The 23,597-nt window shown below is 35.2% G+C and overlaps 1 protein-coding gene across 2 annotated transcripts in view; it reads left to right on the top strand.

Annotated features, from left to right (window-relative positions):
- The window catches only part of LOC145259656 (acetyl-coenzyme A synthetase, cytoplasmic-like), a 121,058-nt gene that overhangs the window by 70,728 nt on the left and 26,733 nt on the right, over nucleotides 1-23,597 (top strand). For both annotated transcript variants that reach the window (XM_080117319.1, XM_080117314.1), the window contains exons 6-11: nucleotides 4,112-4,187; nucleotides 6,321-6,441; nucleotides 7,781-7,908; nucleotides 8,889-9,081; nucleotides 10,576-10,709; nucleotides 15,607-15,739. In XM_080117319.1, coding sequence (XP_079973445.1) covers nucleotides 4,112-4,187; nucleotides 6,321-6,441; nucleotides 7,781-7,908; nucleotides 8,889-9,081; nucleotides 10,576-10,709; nucleotides 15,607-15,739 — 785 coding nt within the window. The remainder of the gene's footprint in view (nucleotides 1-4,111; nucleotides 4,188-6,320; nucleotides 6,442-7,780; nucleotides 7,909-8,888; nucleotides 9,082-10,575; nucleotides 10,710-15,606; nucleotides 15,740-23,597) is intronic.

The following is a 23,597-nucleotide window of genomic DNA, read 5'->3' as shown; positions in this document are numbered from 1 at the left end:
TACGTCTGGGGACTTATTACATTTCATTTTTATCTTAATTGATACAATAGAGTGGTCGGAAGATCCAAGAGGCGACAGAACAGAAACTGAACATAGTTCAAGGCACGTTGTGAGAAAAAGATCTAGTAGGCTCGCATACTGGCCGTCATTGTCGGGCACACGGGTGGGTTCCTGAACAATCTGAGTGAGGTCATAGGCAATGGAGAAATCATGACAGAACCTCCCCTCATCATCGGTCTTGTTTGAGTGGGTCAACCATTCGACGTTGTGAACATTGAAATCTCCACATACGTGAATGTTAGCTGAAGGATAAGCAGATAGGACTTGGTCAATTTTCTCAGATATGCTTTTAAATATAGTAACTCTGCTGTTGTGGGGGCGATAGAGAGTAAATAAAAATGCCGTAGTGTGAGCTAAAGCAACCCGGAAGCACATATAGGGTAAGTTAGGATCTTCCCTGGAGATGTCCCTACCACATGGAAAGCTATCATTAATATAGGCACATATTCCATGCCCATGGCGATCTTGGGGGTCAGATTTAGAGGTTAAGTTAGAGTATCCTTTAATTGCGAACTCTTCTAGGGAAATAGCCTGACCAATGCCAGTTTCACTTAAAAATAAAAGGTCTGGTTTAGTCTCCTGTAATTGGGTTTCAACCTCTGGAAGGTTAGAACGTAGAAGTTTTATTTATTTAGTAAGTTTTATTTTATTTTTTTTATTTTTTATTTTTTTTTTATTACATTTTCACCCCAAACAAGGCACATTGCCACTTTGGTGTAGGGGGCTACTATCAGGGGAAACATCTACTGGGGTACTATGTAGGGATTTGGGCAGCAAGATGTTGGTTCACGTTGCACTTGAACTTATGCATGTCAGTACAGTTGGGGAAGCAGTGACCTGGAATGGAATTCCAAAGTCTAGCAGTTCTGGGGAAGAAACTACTGGAGTAGAAAGATCTTTTACATCTAGGGATCTTTACAGTGTGGGGGTGGGATTTTGCAGCTTGTCGGGTCTGTCGAGGGTGTTCACGTCGTGGGAGCACAAGTGCTTGCAGTTCATCAGAGCATTTACCATTAAAATACTTGTAGAACAGGCAGAGGGATGCAACGTTTCGACAATGGGACAGAGGCTGAAGCTTAGATGCCAGTTTAGGGCCTATCAGATTTGCAACTCTCTTTTGAACCCTGTCAAGGAGCGAGAGACTAGTAGCCAACGCACCAGCCCAAATATGACAGCAATACTCCATACATGGGCGAATGGTTGCCTTATAGAGGTACAGGAAGCATGGTAGAGAGAGCCCACCTTCCTTGCAGCGGCCCTGGCAATGCCCTTGATGTAATTGTTCCAACTCATGTTTCCTGTGAACGTTAGGCCAAGGAGCTTGAAAGACGTACTCTCAGATAAAGAGTCGTTGGCCATTGCTATACGTGGTAGAGAAGGTTTCTTGTAATTATTGAATGAAACCAGTTTAGTCTTGGCGGCATTGAACGTGACCATCCATTTTTGTCCCCATTCCACTACTGATTGGAGGTCATCCTCTAGTGTTTCTGCCATTACTTTAGATATATGTTCATTTGTTTTCCTGTCGTGCCTGCTATAGTGTGGTGTCATCAGCATATATACCCATCTCAGAGGCAATTTTGTCGGGGAGGTCATTTATGAATATCAGGAACAGTAGAGGTCCAAGGATAGATCCCTGGAGCACTCCCGCATTTATATCATATTGTTTAGATGTACGACCGTCCGTCGAGGACAACCTGGATTTTTCTCTTATCTAAGAAGGATTTATTAAATATACAATATTGGTTTAAATAAAATGTGAAATGGATAAGCCACTTGTGAATTTTTTGTAAGAACTTCTGAATGACTTCATTATTAAATTTAAATTTAAAAAATTTATTTTTCATGGAGTTTTTATTACCTTTATACTTTGCATGTTTGCATTTTAATAATTGGTGAATGGTTTTTAATGATTGAGTTTTTCTTTTTCACCAGCTTTTAAATGTTTTATTAAATTGTTTACTCCTTAAACATTTATTTTGGTATCTTTTCATGTGTGAAATTTTAATGATAAAAAAGAAATGGATTATGGTGTTTTGTAACCCTAACCCTAAACCGGAGTTTGGGTTTTTAATACCTAAAATGTTCTCAGAGCACTAAAAAAAAAAAAAAAAGTATAAAACCATCCAAAACAACCTGATTAGAGACAGGAGTGATTCTATAAATTTACTGAAATTATGAGTTTCTTTTTTTACAAAAAAGTCACCACTTATCAAGGTCTGGAGGCCACTCGAGCATAAGGGTTAATGAGTGCATGGTAATCAATGGGACAATATTGTAGTAATTGTTAGTAGTGGAAATTTGGATTGGAATATTTAACAAATCATCAAGAATTTGTTCACATTTGACTTGAAGATGATCATATTGTAGTCAGCTGGAAAGCAGGGAAACAAGAGTTCCATAGGCGTGCAGAAAGAATCTTTGTTTATGGAATCTATGTTTAGGTTTCGGCACAGATAAAAAGTGAGGGAAATTATTGACAGTGGTTTCAGCTTGGACAAGTATTTTTCGTGAAAATTTGCCAAGCCGTTGGGGACATAGATTAGAGCTCAGACGAGCACTTGCCATGAAAATAACAAAAAAGCAGAGACAGGCTCACAATGTCTCTTCTGTAGGAAAGGAGTTGCAGAGGAGAGAAAAGGGCATCCCCCACTAACAAAATCTATTTTGAACTCGTCAAGGCAGGATAATGTGCTTCTAGCAGCTCCTGCCCAGACGTAGCAACAGTACTCCATCCTTGGACATACTTGGCTCTTATACAGATAGAGAATTGTATCAACAGTGAGATATCTACTGGAGCAGTAGAATGAATTCACCATTTTTTCAGCGACCTTGGTAACGGATTTGATGTGTTTCTTTTCCGATCAGGAGTAAAGGTCAGACCCAGAAGCTCGTCAAAACATGGAGCCTCCCCTAGATGAGAGATATTCATGTCAGTTGATGTTTGAATGCATGACATTTTATTTTTTATTGTTTGTGACTTTTACTTGTCATTTTCTTTGTATTTTTTTTTTTTTTTTTTTTTAAGGGCAAATTGTCATTTAATCATATCCATAACTGAATGACAAAACATTTATTTTGTGGCATTATGCTTTGTCTTTTTCTCAGAAAGTGTTAAATATGAGATAAGTTCCCACTTTTGATTTTTCAGTACTTATCCAGAATTCCCTCTACATTAAAAAAAAAAAAAATTAAAATCTGCCTGATAGAAAATTCCTAATAATTCAAACTTTTGAAAAACCCTTTTTAACATGGTAAGGGAACATTGGAAAAATTTAAACTCACTTAAAAACGATTTTCTTCATAAAAATATTTGATCAATTTTCCTTCTGTCACAGTTGTGTACATCATTGTCTTTTATTTTTTATTTTTTTTTTTATAATTCTGGGCAAGTAGACATTTTCTCCTCACAATGATTTCATACTTTGAAAGGATACCAAAAAAAAAAAAAAATGAATTCAGGTTGAGGGATAGTTTCCTTTCTAACATCTCTGAAGTATTTTCGCTTTTGTATAAATGTGCATTTTATTTGCATGTAAATTTCACTTTTCATTTTGATATAAAGTTTTTTTATTTATTATTTTTATTTTATTAATTTTTTTAACCAGAACTATTTTATAATTTTAAAACTCAAAATCATTATGATTTTTTTTTTTCCAAATTATCGTGAATTTATTTAGTGGCTACTGAGTGACTTGAAAATGTATCACCACGGAAAATGGAATTGCCTAACAAAGTTCAAATTCTGAATCTTCATTTTTTACATTCCATTAAAAGGCATGAATATACTTCTTCCTTTGCTCTATTTTATTGCCTGATATGGTTGAAAATATTTTAGCCAGCCATTTTTCATAATCATCTTATTTTAGCAATAGTATTAAAATGCTGTTAACCTCTTAATGAATATTGTACAAAATTTAGAGCTAATTTTAAAACAATATTTTTATGCCTTTTTTTTCCCCTCCTCGTCTATAATTAGAATATTTTTCACTTCATCATTTTATAAGAAATTGCTTTCAGGAAATTTACTGATGATCCCATTTCATTGCAGATGGTATGTGGCGAGGGACCAAACTGATTAATTTGAAGAATATTGTAGATGGTGCCATCGATTTATGTGAAAAAAGGTTTGTTTCTATATTTGTGCAAATGTTAAATTGTCGTTCACTGTCAGTTCATTAAATGACCTTGAAATGAATCTGACCGTGAGGCCTGTATTACTGATGTGATAAATTGGAACCTGGATAAAGTTGGTGAAATAGTCTTAACTTACCTTATCCACCCCCTCCCCAAAAGGCTCATTTCTGTTTGGCATGTAGAAAGATTAGGAAATGTATGTTGGGCTTTCTTTTGGCAGCCTTATAATTCTCATTTCCCTTATTCCATCCTTTAGTCCTCACATTCCATGAGTGATATATTTTTTTTCTGTTAGTGCGTTTTTTTTTTTTTTTTTTTTTTTTTAGCTCCTAAGAAGAATAAGCAGAATCCATAATACCTATTGTAAACAATTCATTGAACACAAGGTGCTGATTTGTATATATCTGGAGAGTGGAAAATGGTTTATACCTCCTTGAGTACTAGTGTATAGGTAAATAGTAAATCAGATGCAGAGTAGAAATTGGATCTTGGATTTATTTTTGCAGCCTCATAACTCTCACTTCTCTTTTGTCCTTCAGTCCTCACATTACATGAGTGATGTTTCAGACAAAGAGGCAAGAATTGCTGTTTTCTGGGTCGGATCCATCCTTCATCTAACATTTATTGTCAATTAGTTTGTTTTTTTTTACCATGAAGTACATTTGTTTTGGTTTGATTCCTTACATCAGTGGTTTCATGCTTTGTGTGGAGTGATTTCTATAAAAAAAGAACCTGGATATGAGAAAGAACAAGTGTAAAAGTTGAACAAGATTTTCTGCATCTCAACCACGTGTGATTGGCATGTTTTGTGATCCAGAAAAAGTCTAATAAAAGTTGTCATGTTTTCATACTCTATGGACTACAACCATTGAATGATTAAGATTTGTCTTAATAAGAGTTGGGAGAAAGTATACCATGTAATGAAAGTCCAGTGGCGAGCACATTGTTTTTGGAGAAAAGTGTGTTATGTGATAAAAATCTCATAAGAAACATGTTGCATTGAATAGTATCACTTGAAAAGAGTATACTATGTAAAAACTGTTTGTTTTTTTTCTCTTCAATAACGCATTACAATAAAACTGCCATCTCTCTCTCTCTCTCTCTCTATATATATATATATATATATATATATATATATATATATAAAGCAAAACAGCCACGCATGTTTTTGTGTAGCAAAGGCTTTTTTCGGCAAGGTTCTCAGCAGGAACTATTTTTTTTGTAGAACTTTTTATATACGCCCTAGATTATAATATCTATGATTTACAAACAAAGGTCGTCTCTATCTTTTATTTGAGCGACTTTTACAAAATTCACGCTATTCCAGCCTCTCGTGTGTTTGTTTGTGTTTTTCGTATAAAAGTGAAACTAATCGAAAGCAAAGGCAGATTCCTGGCTTTCGTTCCATGGACGTCCGGAAGTAATCAGCTTTGATCACTGTGGAGAGGTGGGTGAGCAGGGGGGGGGGGCTCATATCAGACAATTACTATGCATTTGGACACTGCCAAAGTTCCCCCCTTTTTTTGGGGGGGGGAAACGACCTTGTGGTGAAGAAAATAAATACCACAAGAGAAAGTGAAAGCTTGACTGGCCCCAGGCCAGCTTTCATTTCTGCGCAGACTCTTATGATTCTCAACTTAATTATCATTGAGTTGACAACATTTTGATTGAGATTGCTAAATTTGAACGTTTTTTTTCACTTCCTGTGGCGTCATAGCGTAATGTTAAGATATCAGATTTTCTTTTCTGCCTTTGCGTTATGGGTTCAAGCCTGCCTGCCTACTTACACTTTTTTTTTCTCTCAACACCCCCCCCCCAAACACCCCGGGCAATGCCGGGCACCCCAGCTAGTATATAATAAAATTGATTTTTTACTTCAATTCTATCATTTTTTCTCATGTTGTTGAGGATATTTATTTCTGTATGATATGTATATTCATCAAAGTGTTTTTTCTTGATAGATGATTTTCACTTGTGACTAATACTATATAAACATCTAGTTTTTTGTATTGATTTTAGATTGTGGTTGCTCCAAGTTTGTTAAACTGTTTTAATAGCTTCGAAGTTAAACTTTTTTGAGAAATGTGATGTTAATAAAATTTTTTTCTGTTTCTTTCTTCAAGTGGTTACCATGTTGACCATTGTGTAATGGTTCGTCATTTGAGCCCAAATGAGCAAGTGGTAGTATCGGAAGATGACGATGCTCAACCTACTCCTGCTAAACGTCCTGTTCGGAGATTAAAAGTTAGTTAACTTTGTTACTTTCTTTTATCTGTTGATTAAAATGATTTATTTCCCCCAAAAGTGTTGTGGCTTAAAAAGGTCGAAAAGAAATAAGACAACATGGAGGTAGAGTTAACGAGAGTAGTTATAGAAAGTACTTAAATAATGGGTTGTCAGAAATTGATTCTGGCTTCATTATAGCAACTCAATAATCACTGATTATAATAATAAAACTATGAAAGTAATTAATTACTGAACATTTCTTTTTAGTCAGATAATTTTTTCATATTTACATCGTTTTTATAAGAAATTGATCATTTTGTTAATATTTCAAATTATCTGCTGTTTAGTTTGAAGCTATTTATGTTTCCAAAATTTCAAGTCTTGAAGACCATATGTAATAGAGTGGTGCTAAAAGATCAGACACTCTGAAGATACTAGCTTTCTGTCTTAAAATACCTTAAACAATAGTAATGTTATTATTCTCTTTCCCTTTGCAAAACTCAATCATGTTCTTCAAAGTCAAACAAAAACAACAATTTTCCCATACAAAAAAAAAGCAAATATAACACTATGATTTACCCTTTATGACTTGGTTGAACTAATTCCTTCAGTCATAAATAAATGAATATAATGGCATAAATAAAGTGGGAATTGATTCAAATCCACCTTGTACATATTAGTTCAGTATCTGGGTAGATGCCAGATATCTGCAGATTACAACTGTCTATTGCTTACATTCAGTATTTTGCCATATGTCTCAGAGTGGAGGATTTTATTTGTCGTCATAACCACACTTTTTTGGAGCACTGTGGATAATAATCAAGGTAAGTTTATGAAATGCAAAAATTCTCAGTGATAGTTTAACTATTGAACTTGAATTTTTCTAGTTTGAAGGCAATTCTAGCATCATTAACCTTTAAACTAATTAAAATTAACAATAAATATTTTTTAATCATTTATATCATAATTCAAATCCTAAAGGGTTAAATATTTAAAGATATAAAAAAACTTAAAACATTAAAATTTTTACCTAAATTAAATTTAGATTCAGCATTGAATAACACAAAAAGGGTAGATATGACATAAAACAAATCACCCAAACATAACGCATTATTTTCACGATAATCAATTTTGATTGAATGTCACAATCATTTATAAGATAAACAAATTGATAAGGTCTGGTCTTTATAAGTCATTGCTTTTGAATAAGAGTTGTCTAGTCTGGCATGAGGTCATTATAAAAGGAATGGAAGAGGATGAAATGGTGAAGTGAAAATATTTCCCGGTGCAATGGGTTATATGGTGTGATTGACAGGATATGACGTTTTATGTAACAATTAATTTTGTTTATATCTAGATCAATTGGGTAAATGGTCGTGATAAATGGTGGCATGAAATGATGGCGGAAATGGACACTAAAGAAGGCAAGACATGTGACCCCGTCTGGTGTGATGCTGAAGACCCCCTCTTTATGCTCTACACAAGGTGAACATTAAATATCACTTATATTTATGTGTGCATGCATACTTAAATATCAGCAGAGGTGTGTTGGGTGTAAATGCATACACTCATTTGTATTTGACGTTTATGCAGCATGCTAAAAGGCAGTACTGGGGCTCATCTATGTAAGATAAAAAAAAAAATCTAACTTCCATCCTGTTAATCACAACGAGTTACTTCCCTTACATCTAGTTTGCAAAAAAAAAAAAAAAATTAAATAAATTAGAATTAAGTCTACATGGCAACACATAATAATAATAATATAATTATTAGGTCTATGACAAGAGAATATTCTTTTCATTCTTTCAACTGTCTACTATATCCAACAAGCAACCGAGAACCACATCAGTCTATATAAAAACATAAGATATTAACGGATATATACTCAAGAGTAAAAACAATGAAAAGAATATGCTGTTGTCACCACCTTAAGAATTATTACTGGTAAAATATGATAATTTAATAATATTGGACATAAATGCCAGCTCACACTTAAACAATAACTTAATTAGGTTCATGTCTACTAGCGCTACCCTCCCTATATTTTTTTATTTTCATCTTTTATTTTTTTTTAGTGGATTTTTATTGAATAGACACTAATATACTAGATTATCAAAACAAAAAAAAAAAATGAAAAAAGTAAATTTTTAAATATTTGTAAAGGGTGCTTAATTTTTAATGTAACATTCTAGTAAATCGATCACCCATTTTAGAACCACTCAATGTATTTAAGCCAAATTTTGAAAATTTAACCTTTTTTTAAGGTCAGAGGTTTTGGGGAAAATATATATTTATTACCATACCGAAATTTTGGTTAAAACCTTTTTGACATCTAAAGATGACTGGGTATTCTTTTTGTCATAGTGTCAGACATGTTTCCGTGTTTTCTACACACACACACATATACACACAAGAAAATCTTTCTGTTGTTTTATCTAGTAATCTTATGTTTGTTCATCTTTTAGTGGCTCTACAGGTAAACCAAAAGGAGTTCTACACACTATTGGGGGATATATGCTCTACACAGCCACGACGTTCAAATATGTATTTGATTATCAACCAGATGATGTATTTTGGTGCACTGCTGATGTGGGTTGGATCACTGGTCACAGCTATGTATGCTATGGACCTTTGGCCAATGGAGCGACTGGAGTCATTGTAAGAAAACATTTTATTGTCATTAAAATCTAATCTTAATTATTTTTGAAACTGTGTTAATGGAGATTTTGTCAGTTTGTAATCAGGTTTATTTGAAAGGAAAAGGGATTCGAGTGCAGCACAATGTTTTATGGTATTTGCAAGCATTGTTTATGCTAGAAGTACTGTGGAATTGTACGTTGAGGGATGGTAACCAATTTGTGCGCAAGAAGTGTAAGACAATGGAGTTGGATGAGAACTTTGATGTGGAGAAAGTATGGGTGGATGGTGTAGTTATTGAGGTTGTTCCAAAGTTTTGTTAACTTTGGTGATACCATCAGAGCTAGTTATAAATAGGAATGAAAAAAAAAATTGTTTTATAAAACTGGTCATTGCTATCCATGCATTGGGTCAAAGTAATGAAAAGAATTAACCTTCCTGAATGTTTCTTTTTATTTCATTTTATTTTTAGTTTTTCTTAATGTATTTTAAATTTTTATATTTTGATATGTAATTTCTGAACTCCATTAACATTTGGTTTCTTTTATCTCCATCCATCCACACACACACACACACACACACACACACACACACACACACACACACACACACACACACACACACACACACACACTTCTTCCAAAGTTGATTATGTAATTATTTTTATCCAATTAGAACATAGAATGTATTTTTTTTTTTTTTGTGCATTTCATTTTACTCAAACACGTTATCGTTTTATTGAGACATCCCCACCTTAATTGTCAACTCCTATCTAACATAGATGTTACCAATTAAGTGTTCTTCATCAAAGCAATGTTATATTGCTATTTAAAACTTGTCAGATTGCTTTTTAAACACAGGAATTCATTTTTTTTTTTTCTATCTTTTTTTTTCACTTCTGACATATATATATATATATATATATATGGAATAGCTAAATAATGATACATTTAGCAGTTGATATCAAGTACAATATTAAGGCATGTTGGGAAGATTATAGAACAGATTCAGTTTGGTCAGAAATCGTTCTTGTAAAAAGGAGTTCTACTTGCTTTGGTTCAGAAACTGTTGCAGCATTTAGTCTGTTCACTTTGTAACTTGTTTGGTAAGATTTGATTGAAATATGGCAGAAAGACGTCTTCATGCTTTAAAGGTTTTGATTGTCTCTTGGAACTTCTTTTTTTTCAAAATGTCTGCTAAAACTGTGCTGTGCACATTACAATATTTAGTGGACTCTATTTTAGTGGGAAATAGTGACAATATAAGAGATAACTTATACTTTTTTATACGTAAGAGATAAAAACTAGTCTTCATAATGAACAGATAATTTGCAACAACTACAATCCTTATTAGAAATTTTTACTATGTGACTTGGTGGTTGTTACCCTTTTTAACACTAATTAACAAATTGCTTTCTTCATTTGGTATTCATCTTTCTAACTCTTTCTCATTTTTCTGTACATGACTTCATTATTTTACTGAATTCATTGAAAGAAAATCTTTCTTGTTTTCTAGTTTGAAGGAATCCCATACTATCCTGACGCAGGCCGTTACTGGGAAATTGTGGAAAAGTTTAAAGTCACCAAATTCTACACAGCTCCAACTGCTATCCGTTGCCTCATGAAATATGGAGATGATTTTGTTAATAAGTAAGTTTACTTTTCAATTTTACTGGAAAATTTATATTCATCTGAAAGCTAGATCTGGTGATGAAGCTCCATTTTGGGGAGTCACTCCTTTATTATCATTACTCATAGGAGTGGGAATACCTGTTGGTTTCACCATCATCTTTATTATCATCTTCATCACTTCTTTCAGTTTAATGTCTGTTTTACTTATTAACATGTGTGGCACTAATCATCCATATTGGTTGCAAACTATTTATAAAAAATATGACTCGAAAATTAATCAATTTACAATTGGTTTTGACATGAAATGACTTAGTAAAAATGGAGTTCTCATAAAACCTGACACACTATGACTACGTATGGCAGAGTAATGTTGGCATATATATTCTAGTTGCAACAAGTGACACTTCCCTGCAAAATCTAAGATCAAAATCATCTTTTTTAATGAGGATATACATTTGGTTTCTGGAGTTCGATTGTAAATTCAATATCCCTTAGAATTTACATGGCTTATCTAACCTTGAGGTAATCTTGTAAGAGTATTTGAATTGAATAGAAATAAATATTAAGATATTAAAAAAAATATGTGGCATAAAACTTGGTGCTTGTCCAGAATTCCTCCATATTTAAAAAACAAAATAAAGAAAAATCTGTGATTTATGTACTCATGTTGCAAAGAAAATATCATATTCCAAAATTCATGTAAATTTATCAAATAGTTTTATTTCAAAATAAAAAAAAATAAAAATTTATGGCTAACTGAGAGTGCCATTTTGAAAACTCTTTCAAAAACCAGGGAAATAACTTAACATAATTCAAACTTGCAAGATTTGTTATAACGCCTACGAATTCCCATTAATCACTTAAATTATTTTGGATTAATTTACCTGATTTTTGGAATACAAAATTTTCTTTCCATCGCGAGTATGTAGATCATACAGATTTTTCTTTAATTTTGTGTGTAGTTTTTTTTTTGTTTTGTTTTTTCTGGACAAGCACTTTTACTGAAATTACTGGATCTTGCATTAAACAATTCTTAAAAAGATGATATGCCAGAAAACAATGAAAGCAAACTACAAGTGATCTTTTTACTCAGAATTAAACTAAAATATGTTGATTTACAGAGATTCTAAATGCGTATGAATTGTTTTTCCAGTTGATAAACCTGGCTGACATCAACCGAGTCAGTAAAAAAAATAAGCCATAAACGTAATGCTTATTTATGGATAATTCTCCTGTTTTAATTCATTGAATATTCTTCATTGTTAATCTTGTTTTTCTCCATTGTATATGGCTGAAAATATTATACACCAAAAATCACATACATTAATCAAGTAATTTGATTTTTTTTTTCTAAAGAAAATGATTTTTAAGCAAATTTGAGTTTTGTTTTTTTTTGTTTTTTTTTTCCAATGCTTCCTCCCGTCCCTATATTAAGAATGGGTTTTCTAAAATCTCATGTTTGAATTATTTGGAATTATTTCCCTTATCTTGGAAAATAGGTATCGAAAGATCGTCTATCGTTTAGCCAAAAAAATTTTTTTTTAAATAGCACTACTTGATCAGTTTATGTAAGTTTTGATGTACAATTTTTGTTTTCCATTGTATGTATTTATACATTATAAAGATTTTTCTTTGGTATTTTTTGTTTTTTCATGGGGGCAGGGATTTATGGACTTGCACCAAAAAAATAATTTAAATTATTTTAAATGTAAAAAAGTATTTAAATTGGCTTACTCGATACTCATCATTTGTGTATTGAGTTATTGAAAAACAAGGCATTTTTCTTAATGTATTTAAAATTCCTTAAAATATTTAATTTGCATACTACTAACATTCTGTGGATATTGTTTTTTTTTGTTTGTCTCCATGCACTTAAATATGGTTGAAAGATATTGGGCAAATTAGTCAATTTTTGGTCTACAGACACAAAACTTTATATATAGGGAATTTCGACCTGTGAACAAATTTGATTTGGTCTTTAGCTGGTAAAAATAGCTGCTAAGAGGTAAAAATTAAAAAAAATTGGAACTTGGCAAACTTAAGTTGACTTGAAGTGCTCTTCTGCACATGTGCCAAAATACATTTAAATTTTTAACAGCGTTTTTTTTTTTTTTTCAGACGGTACTGAATAAGTTTGGAGAACTACACATTTTGATTTTAGCTGATAGCATCCAAGTTTTATTTATTTTTTAAAACTTTGTACCAATATATAGTAATGATTTCAATATAATAACTAAAAGCCAACTCTGTAATAATAAATAAAAAATCTGCATGAATTCAAATATCATAATTAAGCGTATTTTACAACCGGTTCAAGCCAGGGGGGCGGGAATCATATATTGGGTACGGTATAGTAATCAATAGAAAATTGGCTATATAATAGTAAATATGAAATCTGCATAAATGAAAATATTGAAAATTTATTCAAATTTTCACAAAAAAAAACCAAACCTATAAAGAAGGTATACAAATTTTTAATTATTCGACGACAAGTACAAGTAAACTTGAATGACTTTATTCCGTGGAGTTTCGAAAAATGTAATTCTTCTCAACAGAGGAAAGAGGTTTGCAAAATATACAATAAATTTTGCAGGTTAATGCATTGAAAGAAACCACAAATATGAAGTTAATCATATTTGCATAAAAAAGTTATATATACTAACAGGCCGCCTAGCATTGGCCAGTCATAAAATACGCTTAAATATGATATTTTGATTAATGCAGATTTCATATTTATTATAATATATTGGATCCAATGTATAGTAATGATTTAAGTTTTTAAAAAATGACTTTTCTTCTACCACCAAGAGGCGAAGCCAAAACGTTTAGTTTATGATTTACTTTTTTATTTATTTATTATTTTTTTAACGTTAATGTCTGAGCTATGAAAACATGTTTGCTGCAAGGCTAAAAATTAAAACCTGAACAAATAATTATTACATTACGTATGCATATTCATAATGCTGTCATTCAACTTTAACCAGGCAAATTCCATTTTTTTTTTTTTAATTTTCATACTTCCACACAGATTTTCCCTGGCTAAAACCCAAATATAATTTTGCATGAGTTTGAATACCATCGTATAAAGCTTCATGTCTGTAGACCAAAAACTGATAGGAGTTTGGTAGGCAAATTTTTTTAAACAAAAATATATACATAAATATATATGGAAAGAGTTTTGTGTTTACTATAACCATTTTACACAAATATTACTCAAGTATAAATCATGTAGAATATCTGCATGAATATAATTACACATAATAGTTAACTAAAGAGGATCATCCCATAAGAAAACTGAAAAAACTGATAAGGATTAATTAAAATGAATGTTTAAAAGAATATGCAAATTAGCTAGATCTTTAGCAGATAAATGCAATTCCATGACCCATATATAACAAAGTTGTATTTTCTTTTTAAATAAATAGAAAAATGGTTTTTAATATGAATATTAATACACAAAAAAACTAATTTATAGGAGTGTATATATAACATATATATAAGTCATTCACATACAATGCTGCATCACAGCTCATCAATGTGGCTAGACTAGTAACTACCTGAAGCCAGGTTTGAAGCTCAACCACTTAGGCAACAGTCAACACTCCTAACCATTATGTTATTTGGCTGTTGTTAAGATGGGTATGTGAATTAACAATGTTAAAACATTGACCAAACACCCAAGCTTCATTTGATTACACGAAGAGCATCGCTTAATACATTTGTGGCAGTTTGTTTATTACTTTCCAATGTGCTCAACCCAAAATAAGCAGCATTTATAGTCATTCACATACAGTAGTTTCGCTGTATCACAGCTCAGCAGTGTGGCTAGACTAGCAACTACCTTAAATCACACACACACACACATATATATATATATATATATATATATATATATATATATATATATATATATATTGGGAAGGCTAGGCGCTGTATGTACCATGCCAAATCATAGAAATTTCCAGGTTGGTATCTGGGGCGCATTTAATTCACTGGGTAGATGCACCCCAGAATAAACTCTACTGGTGGAGAGGCGACAAGGCGGTATTCCATGTAATGATGTACCAGCAACTTGCTGCAAGATGCCTTTCTGAACCTGCATGTCAAGCACATGTTTACCGCAGAGAATGATGATATCTGAAGTGTGTGTGACACGAAGTTTCGCTTCAGGGATCCCCTAAAACACTTTGCAGATGGGGTTAGCTCAATTTTAATGGGCAAGAATGTACTCATATCCTAGTTCTACCAATGACAATAGCAACACACACACACATATATATATATATATATATATATATATATATTTTTTTTTTCTTTTTGCTTTTTTTTTTTTATGTGAGATGATACATAAGTATTTAAAAAATTAAACCTTGTGGCTCACACAAACCATGAAAGCCACATACCAGAAGTCCTAAACTGTTTTGCCTTCATTTGGGCTCATCAGTAGAACATATTTAAACTCCTGGTTTAACACTTGAATCAGTTGCAGGTATCTGGTTACTCACCTCATGCAAGTGACTTTAGTTTTGAATATTGAGTTTGAGTTCTACCGATGAGGAAGGTGAAATTAAAGTTTAGGATTTCTGGTCTGTGGCTTTCATAGTTTGTGTGAGTTGGAACTTTGTTAAATATATATTATACTAGCTGACACGTCATTGGAAAATTTCAGACAAATTTATACTAAAAACATTATTTTTTATCTAAAATTTGCCTGACTTCTACACAAGGTAGAAATTGAAGCATTGTTTACAAATCACTCGTGTAAAACTACTGACTTGTTTGCCAGTTTGAACTCTTTGCCAACTTTATAATGATCGTTTGCTATCAGTACACAAAAAGAAAATCAACATTCCAAAATAAATTCTGCCATTGTTTCCATCATTTTATTTAAAGTAATGCCCTATTTTACTTTCAGTTGTGATATCAGTTCCTTAAAAGTGCTTGGCAGTGTGGGTGAACCGATTAACCCTGAGGCTTGGCTGTGGTACTACAATGTTGTCGGCAAAGGCAAGTGTGCCATTGTTGACACATTTTGGCAGACGGAAACGGTAAACCACTTTTGTCATGTCTTTCTGAGTTTAAGTGCCTATATTTTATTAGAGCGAAAATGAAAAAAATAAAAAAATTAATTTTCATTAAAAATCAATGATTTCTACTTAATTATGTCTATTTCAACTAAAAGCAATGCTAATTGTTATGTTGCGATTTAAATATTACTGCGTTGTTATAAAAAACAAGTATTTTCATGGTTTAACAAAAGAATGATTCTGCCATATTTGTTTGCAGCAGGTGACATAAACATAACGGTAGTAACTCGTAGTTTGGAATTAATTATCTCCCCTGCTGCTATTCAAACTATTCTCCTTATAATTTAAGCTAAGCTAGCAAATTTCTTCAAACTATTTATGATATTAATTTATATTAATTTATGATAATAATTTATATTAATATTTATGATATTAATTATCTCCCCTGCTGCTATTCAAACTATTCTCCTTATAATTTAAGCTAAGCTAGCAAATTTCTTCAAACTATTTATGATATTAATTTATATTAATTTATGATAATAATTTATATTAATATTTATGATATTAATTATCTCCCCTGCTGCTATTCAAACTATTCTCCTTATAATTTAAGCTAAGCTAGCAAATTTCTTCAAACTATTTATGATATTAATTTATATTAATTTATGATAATAATTTATATTAATATTTATGATATTAATTATCTCCCCTGTTGCTATTCAAACTATTCTCCTTATAATTTAAGCTAAGCTAGCAAATTTCTTCAAACTATTTTCATTAATAATTAATTTTCTACTTTATTGTTTTTCACAAAATTTTGAATATGTTATTAATTTTGATGTGGCAATTAAGTAGATAGAATTGATTTTAATTGAAATTTAATATTTCAATTTTCGATTTTCACTCTAATAACAAAGAAGCACCAATAATTATTTACATAAAATTTCTCCACACTTTTTGTACAATATTTTAATCAATGCCTTCAAAATCATCATTTACATTATCTGTTTTTTTACTGTTTATTTCATCAATATTAACATTTCTATTGTTATTTGACACTTAATACCAAAAACTATATGGAATCTGTAAGCTTAAGAAGCCAATATGATGCAGAATTTTTCTTATAGTACACATTTCTTTATTTAAAAATTTGAAATAAACTTATATATCATGTTATGGATTGGAAGAGGCTAAGTTCGGGGGTGATTGTCCCCTGATCAGAATCGGTGACTTTGTGATATGGTGCCTTCCCCCTACACTACCCGTAACATAAAAGAAAAAATAGAAAGTTTTGGATGCTACATCACGATATTAAATGAAGAGTTGTCTTGGTTTATGGATATTTCTCACTCAACCTTTAGCGACTTAAACAGAAGGCAAGAACAACACATTAAAATATACAAAGGGGTTTTATTTGCATGAATATTATAAAATCACTGAAATTCAAGACAATACTCAGTGGGTCGGGGTAAGGATCAACTGGATTAAAATCAAAGCAAACGGCTATACAAGATGAAATTAAAAAAAAAAAGTTGGTGAAAAGTAGAAACAGGGTGGGAATTGGAAATTAGGATGAAGTTATTAGGAATGGATACTTATCTTCAGATAAGAAAAAAAATGGAAATGGTAACCAATAGTCCTTGAAGTTTAGGGAATAGAAGCATATCATTGTATATTGCTCTTATATTTCAGGCGCCCTCTTCTTTCTCAATTTTCTTTTCTCTCTCCTTTTAACTTGTCCTTGACTGTTCTTGGTCTTTTTCTTCGATGAGTGATTCTCTATGTTGCAAAGTCTGTAAGTGCCTTCATCGATTTCTACATATACTGTTATATGTGTTTTGGCTTTAACCCAAAGAGTAGGTATTTTTAGAGATCTGTCCTTTGGTACTACATTGGAAATTCTGTGGACACATTTGCTCTTATCCAAGTTAGATATCTGTAATTATACATATACACTTATATGTATTTCAGTTTTTCACTAAAACCTAGGTATTTTTAGGGATTCGTCTTTTTCGACTACATTGGAAAATCTATAGGCGCATTGTCCTTCTCTTGTGTAGACCTTTGTATTGATACATATATATATTCATGTATTTCGTCTTTAAATCAAAGCATAGGTTTTTCTTCAATCTAAAAGCTCTTATAATGGTCCTACTTTTTCTATCATCCTGCTGTAGTTAAATACAATGACCCCACAACTCCATCTTCACTCTTCAATCCTGCATTCCAATGCACTTCTGACAGCAATTGCTTCTGCCAAACAAAAAAGACGCCCTCTCTCCCAAATACAGGCTTTTTATAGGACAAAACCGTTCAAAGTTATTTGCATACTCTTCCCATGATCTCTAGTCTATAAATAGAGAGAGAAAGGGAGAGTGTGAAAGAGGGAAGGGTGTTCTTGCTGACAGTGTGTTGCCTGCCGTAGCTGCTGAATCAGGTGGAAGGAGGAGGAGGAGGTCGACATTGGCTACAAAATGTTTACATTCATCTTGCTTCTTTTTTTTTCTTTTAAGTAAGCCTAGTGCTGCCTTTATTTCAATCCGAATCATTGCAATATATATCATCATCATCATCGGCGGTCACTCGTGTCCGAGTAAGACTGTCCTCCGTTGTGGCTTCTGTGGGTCCTCAGGTGAGCATAGAGCCCAATCCTAGACCCAATTTGTCTTGTGCAATTTGGGCAGATAAAGGTAGTGGTGGTGGGGTGGGGTTGGGTGTGTCTGGTTAATAATCTGTCCTTTCTGTGCTTGCGCCTATCCTCAGCAGCTTTATTTAGGTCACTACTATAAAGCGCAGCACCTTTGTGGACAGCGCTCCTCCATGCCAACCTGCTCCCAGCCACGTCCTCCCATGTCTTAAGGTCCATGTGAAACCGCTTTAGATTTGCTTTGATGTTGTCCTTATACCTCATCTTTTGGCCACCCTGGGCACGCTTTCCCTCAACAAGCTGAGAGTAGAAAATCTGTTTTGGGAGGCGGAGATCCGGCATTCGGACAACATGACCAGTCCATCTGAGCTGGCGTTGAGCAACAGTAGCGGTGATAGTGGGAATGTCAGCCTCACTCAGGACGCTGGTGTTGGTGCGTCGGTCCTTCCAACTAATTCTGAGGATTTTTCGGAGGCATCTTTGGTGGTACGTCTCCAGGGTTTTTACGTGCCTCCTGTATGTGGTCCAGGTCTCCGATCCATAGAGAAGAGTGGGCAGCAAGACAGCTTTATATACCATGATTTTGGTCTTTGCCAGAAGGTCACGGTTCTCAAATACTCTCTTCCTTAGCCTTGAGAAAGCCCCACTGGCACAGCTGAGACGGTGTTGTATTTCATCATCTATGTTGGCTTTTGATGATAGGATGCTGCCTAGGTATGGGAAGTGGTCCACATTTTCCAGTCTAGCGTTGTCAATGGAGATGTTTGGGGGTGAGACTGGAGTACTGTTTGGTGGTGATTGATGGAGGATTTGGGTTTTTTTTATATTAATTGTTAGTCCTAGCTGTTTGTACGCCCTCGTGAAGGCAACCAGTGTACACTGTAGGTCCCCTTCTGAGAGGGCTACAAGGGCGTTATCGTCTGCATACTGTAGCTCCATAATGGATATGGTGTTCGTTCGACCTTTGGCCCTAAATCTGTTGATGTTAAAAAGTCGGCCGTCGGTTCTGTACATAATCCGAACTCCATGGGGAAGATGTTTGTCCGTAAGATGGAGGATAGCAGTAATGAAGATGGAGAACAGGGTTGGGGCAATGACACATCCCTGTTTCACTCCCGTGTCAACCCTGAAGGGCTCTGTTTCATCTCCACTACTACTGAGGACTGTAGCTGACATATTGTCATGCAGCAGTCTCAGTACCCGAATGTACCTCTCTGGGCATCCAAACCTTGCAAGAACCAGCCAAAGGGCTTGACGATTCACAGAGTCAAAGGCTTTAGTAAGGTCTATAAAAGCCATGTATAATGGTAAATTTTGCTCCCTGCACTTTTCTTGGAGTTGACGAGCAGTGAAGATCATGTCCATCGTGCCTCTATTTGGTCGAAAGCCACTTTGGGACTCGGGAAGGATGGTTTCTGCAAGGGGTGTAAGCCTGTTGGCCAAAACCCGAGCTAGGGCTTTCCCTGTGGTAGAGAGGAGAGAAATGCCCCGGTAGTTCCCACAGTTTGCCTTGTCTCCCTTCTTAAAGATGGAGACAACTAGGGCATCTCTAAGTTGTGCAGGGATTTTCTCTTGTTCCCATATTTTGAGCAGCAGGGCATGGATGTGTCTGAGAAGATCAGGCCCGCCTTTCTTCAGGATTTCTGCTGGGATGCCGTCAGAACCAGCCGCCTTATTGTTTTTCATCTTCCTAATTGCATCCCGCACCTCTTCCAGACTGGGTGGTTCTCCCATGCTCTCAATTATGGGCTGTTGGGGGAGTTTTTCAAGGGCCTCCATCTCTGGAGTGGTGTCCCTGTTCAGAAGATCCTTGTAATGCTCTTTCCATCTATTTGTTATTTCTCCCTTTCCTTTCAGCAGCGTGAGCCCATCCTTAGACCGAAGGGGGGTCAGAGAACGGTAGCTGGGGCCGTATACCACTTTTGTGGCTTCAAAGAATCTTCTGGTGTCCCCAGAGTCAGCAAACTGCTGGATCTCCTGAGCCTTCTTCATCCACCAGATGTTCTTCAGCTTCCTGACTGTCGATTGGACAGCCGCTTTAGCCTTGGCATGGGCAGCTCTTTTAACCTTGCAATTGATGTTATTCTGCCAGGTGATAAAAGTTTGCCTCTTGGTGTCTATAAGCTGTTGGATTTCGGTATCGTTTTCATCGTACCAATCCTGATGTTTCCGCTTTTTCTGCCCTAGGATGCTTATACTGGAGTCCATGATGGCAGAAGACAGCTTGTCCCAGTGCTCTTCAGCGTCATGCGGATACTGCTTGGGCAGGTCCGCACTAAGAGCCGCCTGGAGGTGTTGTTGGTAGGTGATATCGCCCAGCTGCTCGATGTTGAGCTTTGGTCGGCTCTGTCTTTTTTGCATCCTTTGCTTCCGCATTAAATGGATAGACATGATGGAGCGAATAAGACGGTGGTCGGTCCAACAATTGTCTGTACTGGTCATTGCCCTGGTGTTCAGCACATCACAGCGGTCTTTGGCACGGACAATGACATAGTCAATGAGGTGCCTGATTTTACTTCGAGGGTGCATCCATGATGTTTTGAATGCGTTTTTTTGTCGGAAAAGTGTGTTCGTGATGATCAGGTTATGTTCTGAGCACTTTGTCAGTAGGAGTGTACCATTTGAGTTAATGTTCCCAACTCCTTCTCTTCCAAGCGTTCCTCTCCAGTGCTGATGGTCTCGTCCCACTCTAGCATTGAAATCCCCAAGTAGGATAATCTTGTCCCCCTTGGGGGCCCCGGATAAAATGGTGTCAAGGTCAGCATAAAAGGTCTCCTTTATTTCATCATGTGCATCAAGTGTTGGAGCATACGCACTAATCACAGTGGCCATTTGGCTGCCCGCAAGCATCAGGCGCATGGTCATTAGCCGTTCGTTGATGCCAACAGGGGGCTCATTGAGGTGGCGGATGAGGCTGTTCTTTATAGCAAAGCCCACGCCATGGATACGCGGCTCTTCTGCAGGCCTTCCTTTCCAAAAGAAGGTGTACCCGCCTTTCTCCTCCCTCAGCTGCCCGTCGTCAGCCAGTCGGGTTTCAGAGAGCGCAGCTATGTCAATCTGGAACCTCCTTAGCTCTCTTGAGATAATGGCAGTTCTTCTTTCGGGTCGATCACTTGTTTTGTTGTCCATGAGGGTCCTCACATTCCAGGTTCCAAAATATAGGCATAAATTTTCTTTCTTTTTCCGACCGCGTGGTGGTGATCCCTCTGGATGCGGTAGTCCAGACGGGTTTTTTTGAGGCAGGCTATTTTTAGGGGTACCTTTTCTAACCCCCCTCCCCTACTGGGGTGAGCAGAGTGGATCCTAAACAGGGCTGCTCAGTCATGGATGCAGCTGCCGAAAAACTCTTTCTGCCTCGGTCCGTGAGGTTAGCGACTGAATCTGGCACCCACCGCCTATGTGCCAGGTTGCAGCTAGGAGCTGCCAGACTACACTGTCCTGCTCCTATCACCACTTCCTGGTCGCCACAGGACTTTTTCTATCCGGGAATTAAGGGAGAGCTCTCTCTGCCTCAGTCCGGGAGCTTAATGACTAAGACTGTCACAAGACTTTTCCATCCATGATGTAGAGTAGGATGTGTTCCCTTTCGGGAGAACGCCTGCGCGTGATGTCTTTTAACGTGGGGAGACTGATGCGCCTGCAGCCACCACACGGCCCCTTGGCAGAGGAGGGCCTGATACCAATGGCATGGAGAACCACGACGACTGGAGACTCTCTTCTGTTGCAGCCTTCATCCGCCTTCAGTGCCGTTGTGTCATTATTGTCATCATCCGCCGCATCAGCCGTTGAGGTCTTTTGGATCACTCTTTGTCTGGAACCTCCCCTTCAACCTTACCGCCATGGGTGGCCCTACCAGGAGCCTAGGCTCCGGACGGCATCGCTCTCAGGTTCATCGGAACACACAAGGTTCTCCACCACGACAAGGTGGCGATCCAGGGAGAACAATATATATATATATGCACACACACACACGCCTTCATCAAACTTAGAAACTGTTTCCATGCCTGATAAAGATGTATATCATTGAAACGAAATTGATTTGTACACAATTCTTACATTGAGGAAAAAAATCTCTAATTCAAAAGAGATAAGTTTTTTTTTTTTTTTTTAATTATTTAATAATAAATTGTGTTATTAAGGAGGCTTTCAAGCTAATAAGCCCTTTTTTATACTTTATATTTATGTGAAAACACATCAACTAAAAAATATTTTAAAAATATAAACCTCATCATTGATGTAAATGATAATCCAAACAAAAATGAAGTAAATAATTCCTTATCTCAAAATTTCAGAAAAGAAATTGCCTTAAAATTAGCTTCAATTGAATTTTTCTGCATTAGCTTTACTGGTCTCATTTTTTTGTTTTTTAATCTCCATTAATAATTCCATATTGTTAAGTTTTTATTTGCTTTTTAATATTCAAACAATTTTGATTTTTCTTGAACATCTCTCAATTAGAGTTGAGTTTTCCGTGATAGAAGTGTTGTTTAAATTTAAAAATAAAATGTTTATAAGCCAAATTACAACACAATATTATGAAAATAAAAATCCTATCAGTTTTGGCAAATAGCAAACAGAAGTGTGTGCTCTATCCTAACTATCATCAATGGACCTGAAGTAATCTCGTCAGCATCAGACAAAGCTAAAACACTTTGACAAGAACTTTGCAGCTAATTCTACCCTTTACGACCAAGGCCGCCAACCCCCAGTATTACCTTGTGTATCTGAAAACATGCTATGTGACATGCAAATATCTGTACGTGATGTTGTCAAGCTAATCAGAAACCTTGATTCTAGTAAAGCAACTGACTCGGACGGCATTCCAATTATAGTGTTGAAGAAGCTGCAATCAGAACTAGCGCCTATACTTACAAAGCTGTTTAAGCGTTGTCTTAAGGAGAAATGCTCCCCAACACCTTGGAAAATTACATCAGTATGCCCCGTATTTAAGAATTCAGGTGATCGGTCATCTCCCTCTCAGTACAAGCCAATAAATCTCCTGTGCGTCATGAGTAAGTTGCTGGAAAGTAGTCACCATCTCAGCCTAAATAACCTTTATAGTGACATGCAATATGCTTTTCGTTCTGTTAGATCTACAGCAGACGTGCTTACAGTTATCTCGTAGGATTAGTGAATCTCTCGATAGGGGGTTACTCTCTAGGGCAATTTCTCTTGACATATCAAAGGCCTTTGATAAGGTATGGCATAAAGGTCTACTTCACAAGATCTCCA

This window comes from Euprymna scolopes, chromosome 3 (genome assembly GCF_053919585.1).
Source record: "Euprymna scolopes isolate OS-2025 chromosome 3, ASM5391958v1, whole genome shotgun sequence".
Taxonomy (NCBI): domain Eukaryota; kingdom Metazoa; phylum Mollusca; class Cephalopoda; order Sepiida; family Sepiolidae; genus Euprymna; species Euprymna scolopes.
The sequence above is the reverse complement of the archived record's forward strand: the minus strand, read 5'-3'. Positions and strand labels throughout refer to the sequence as shown.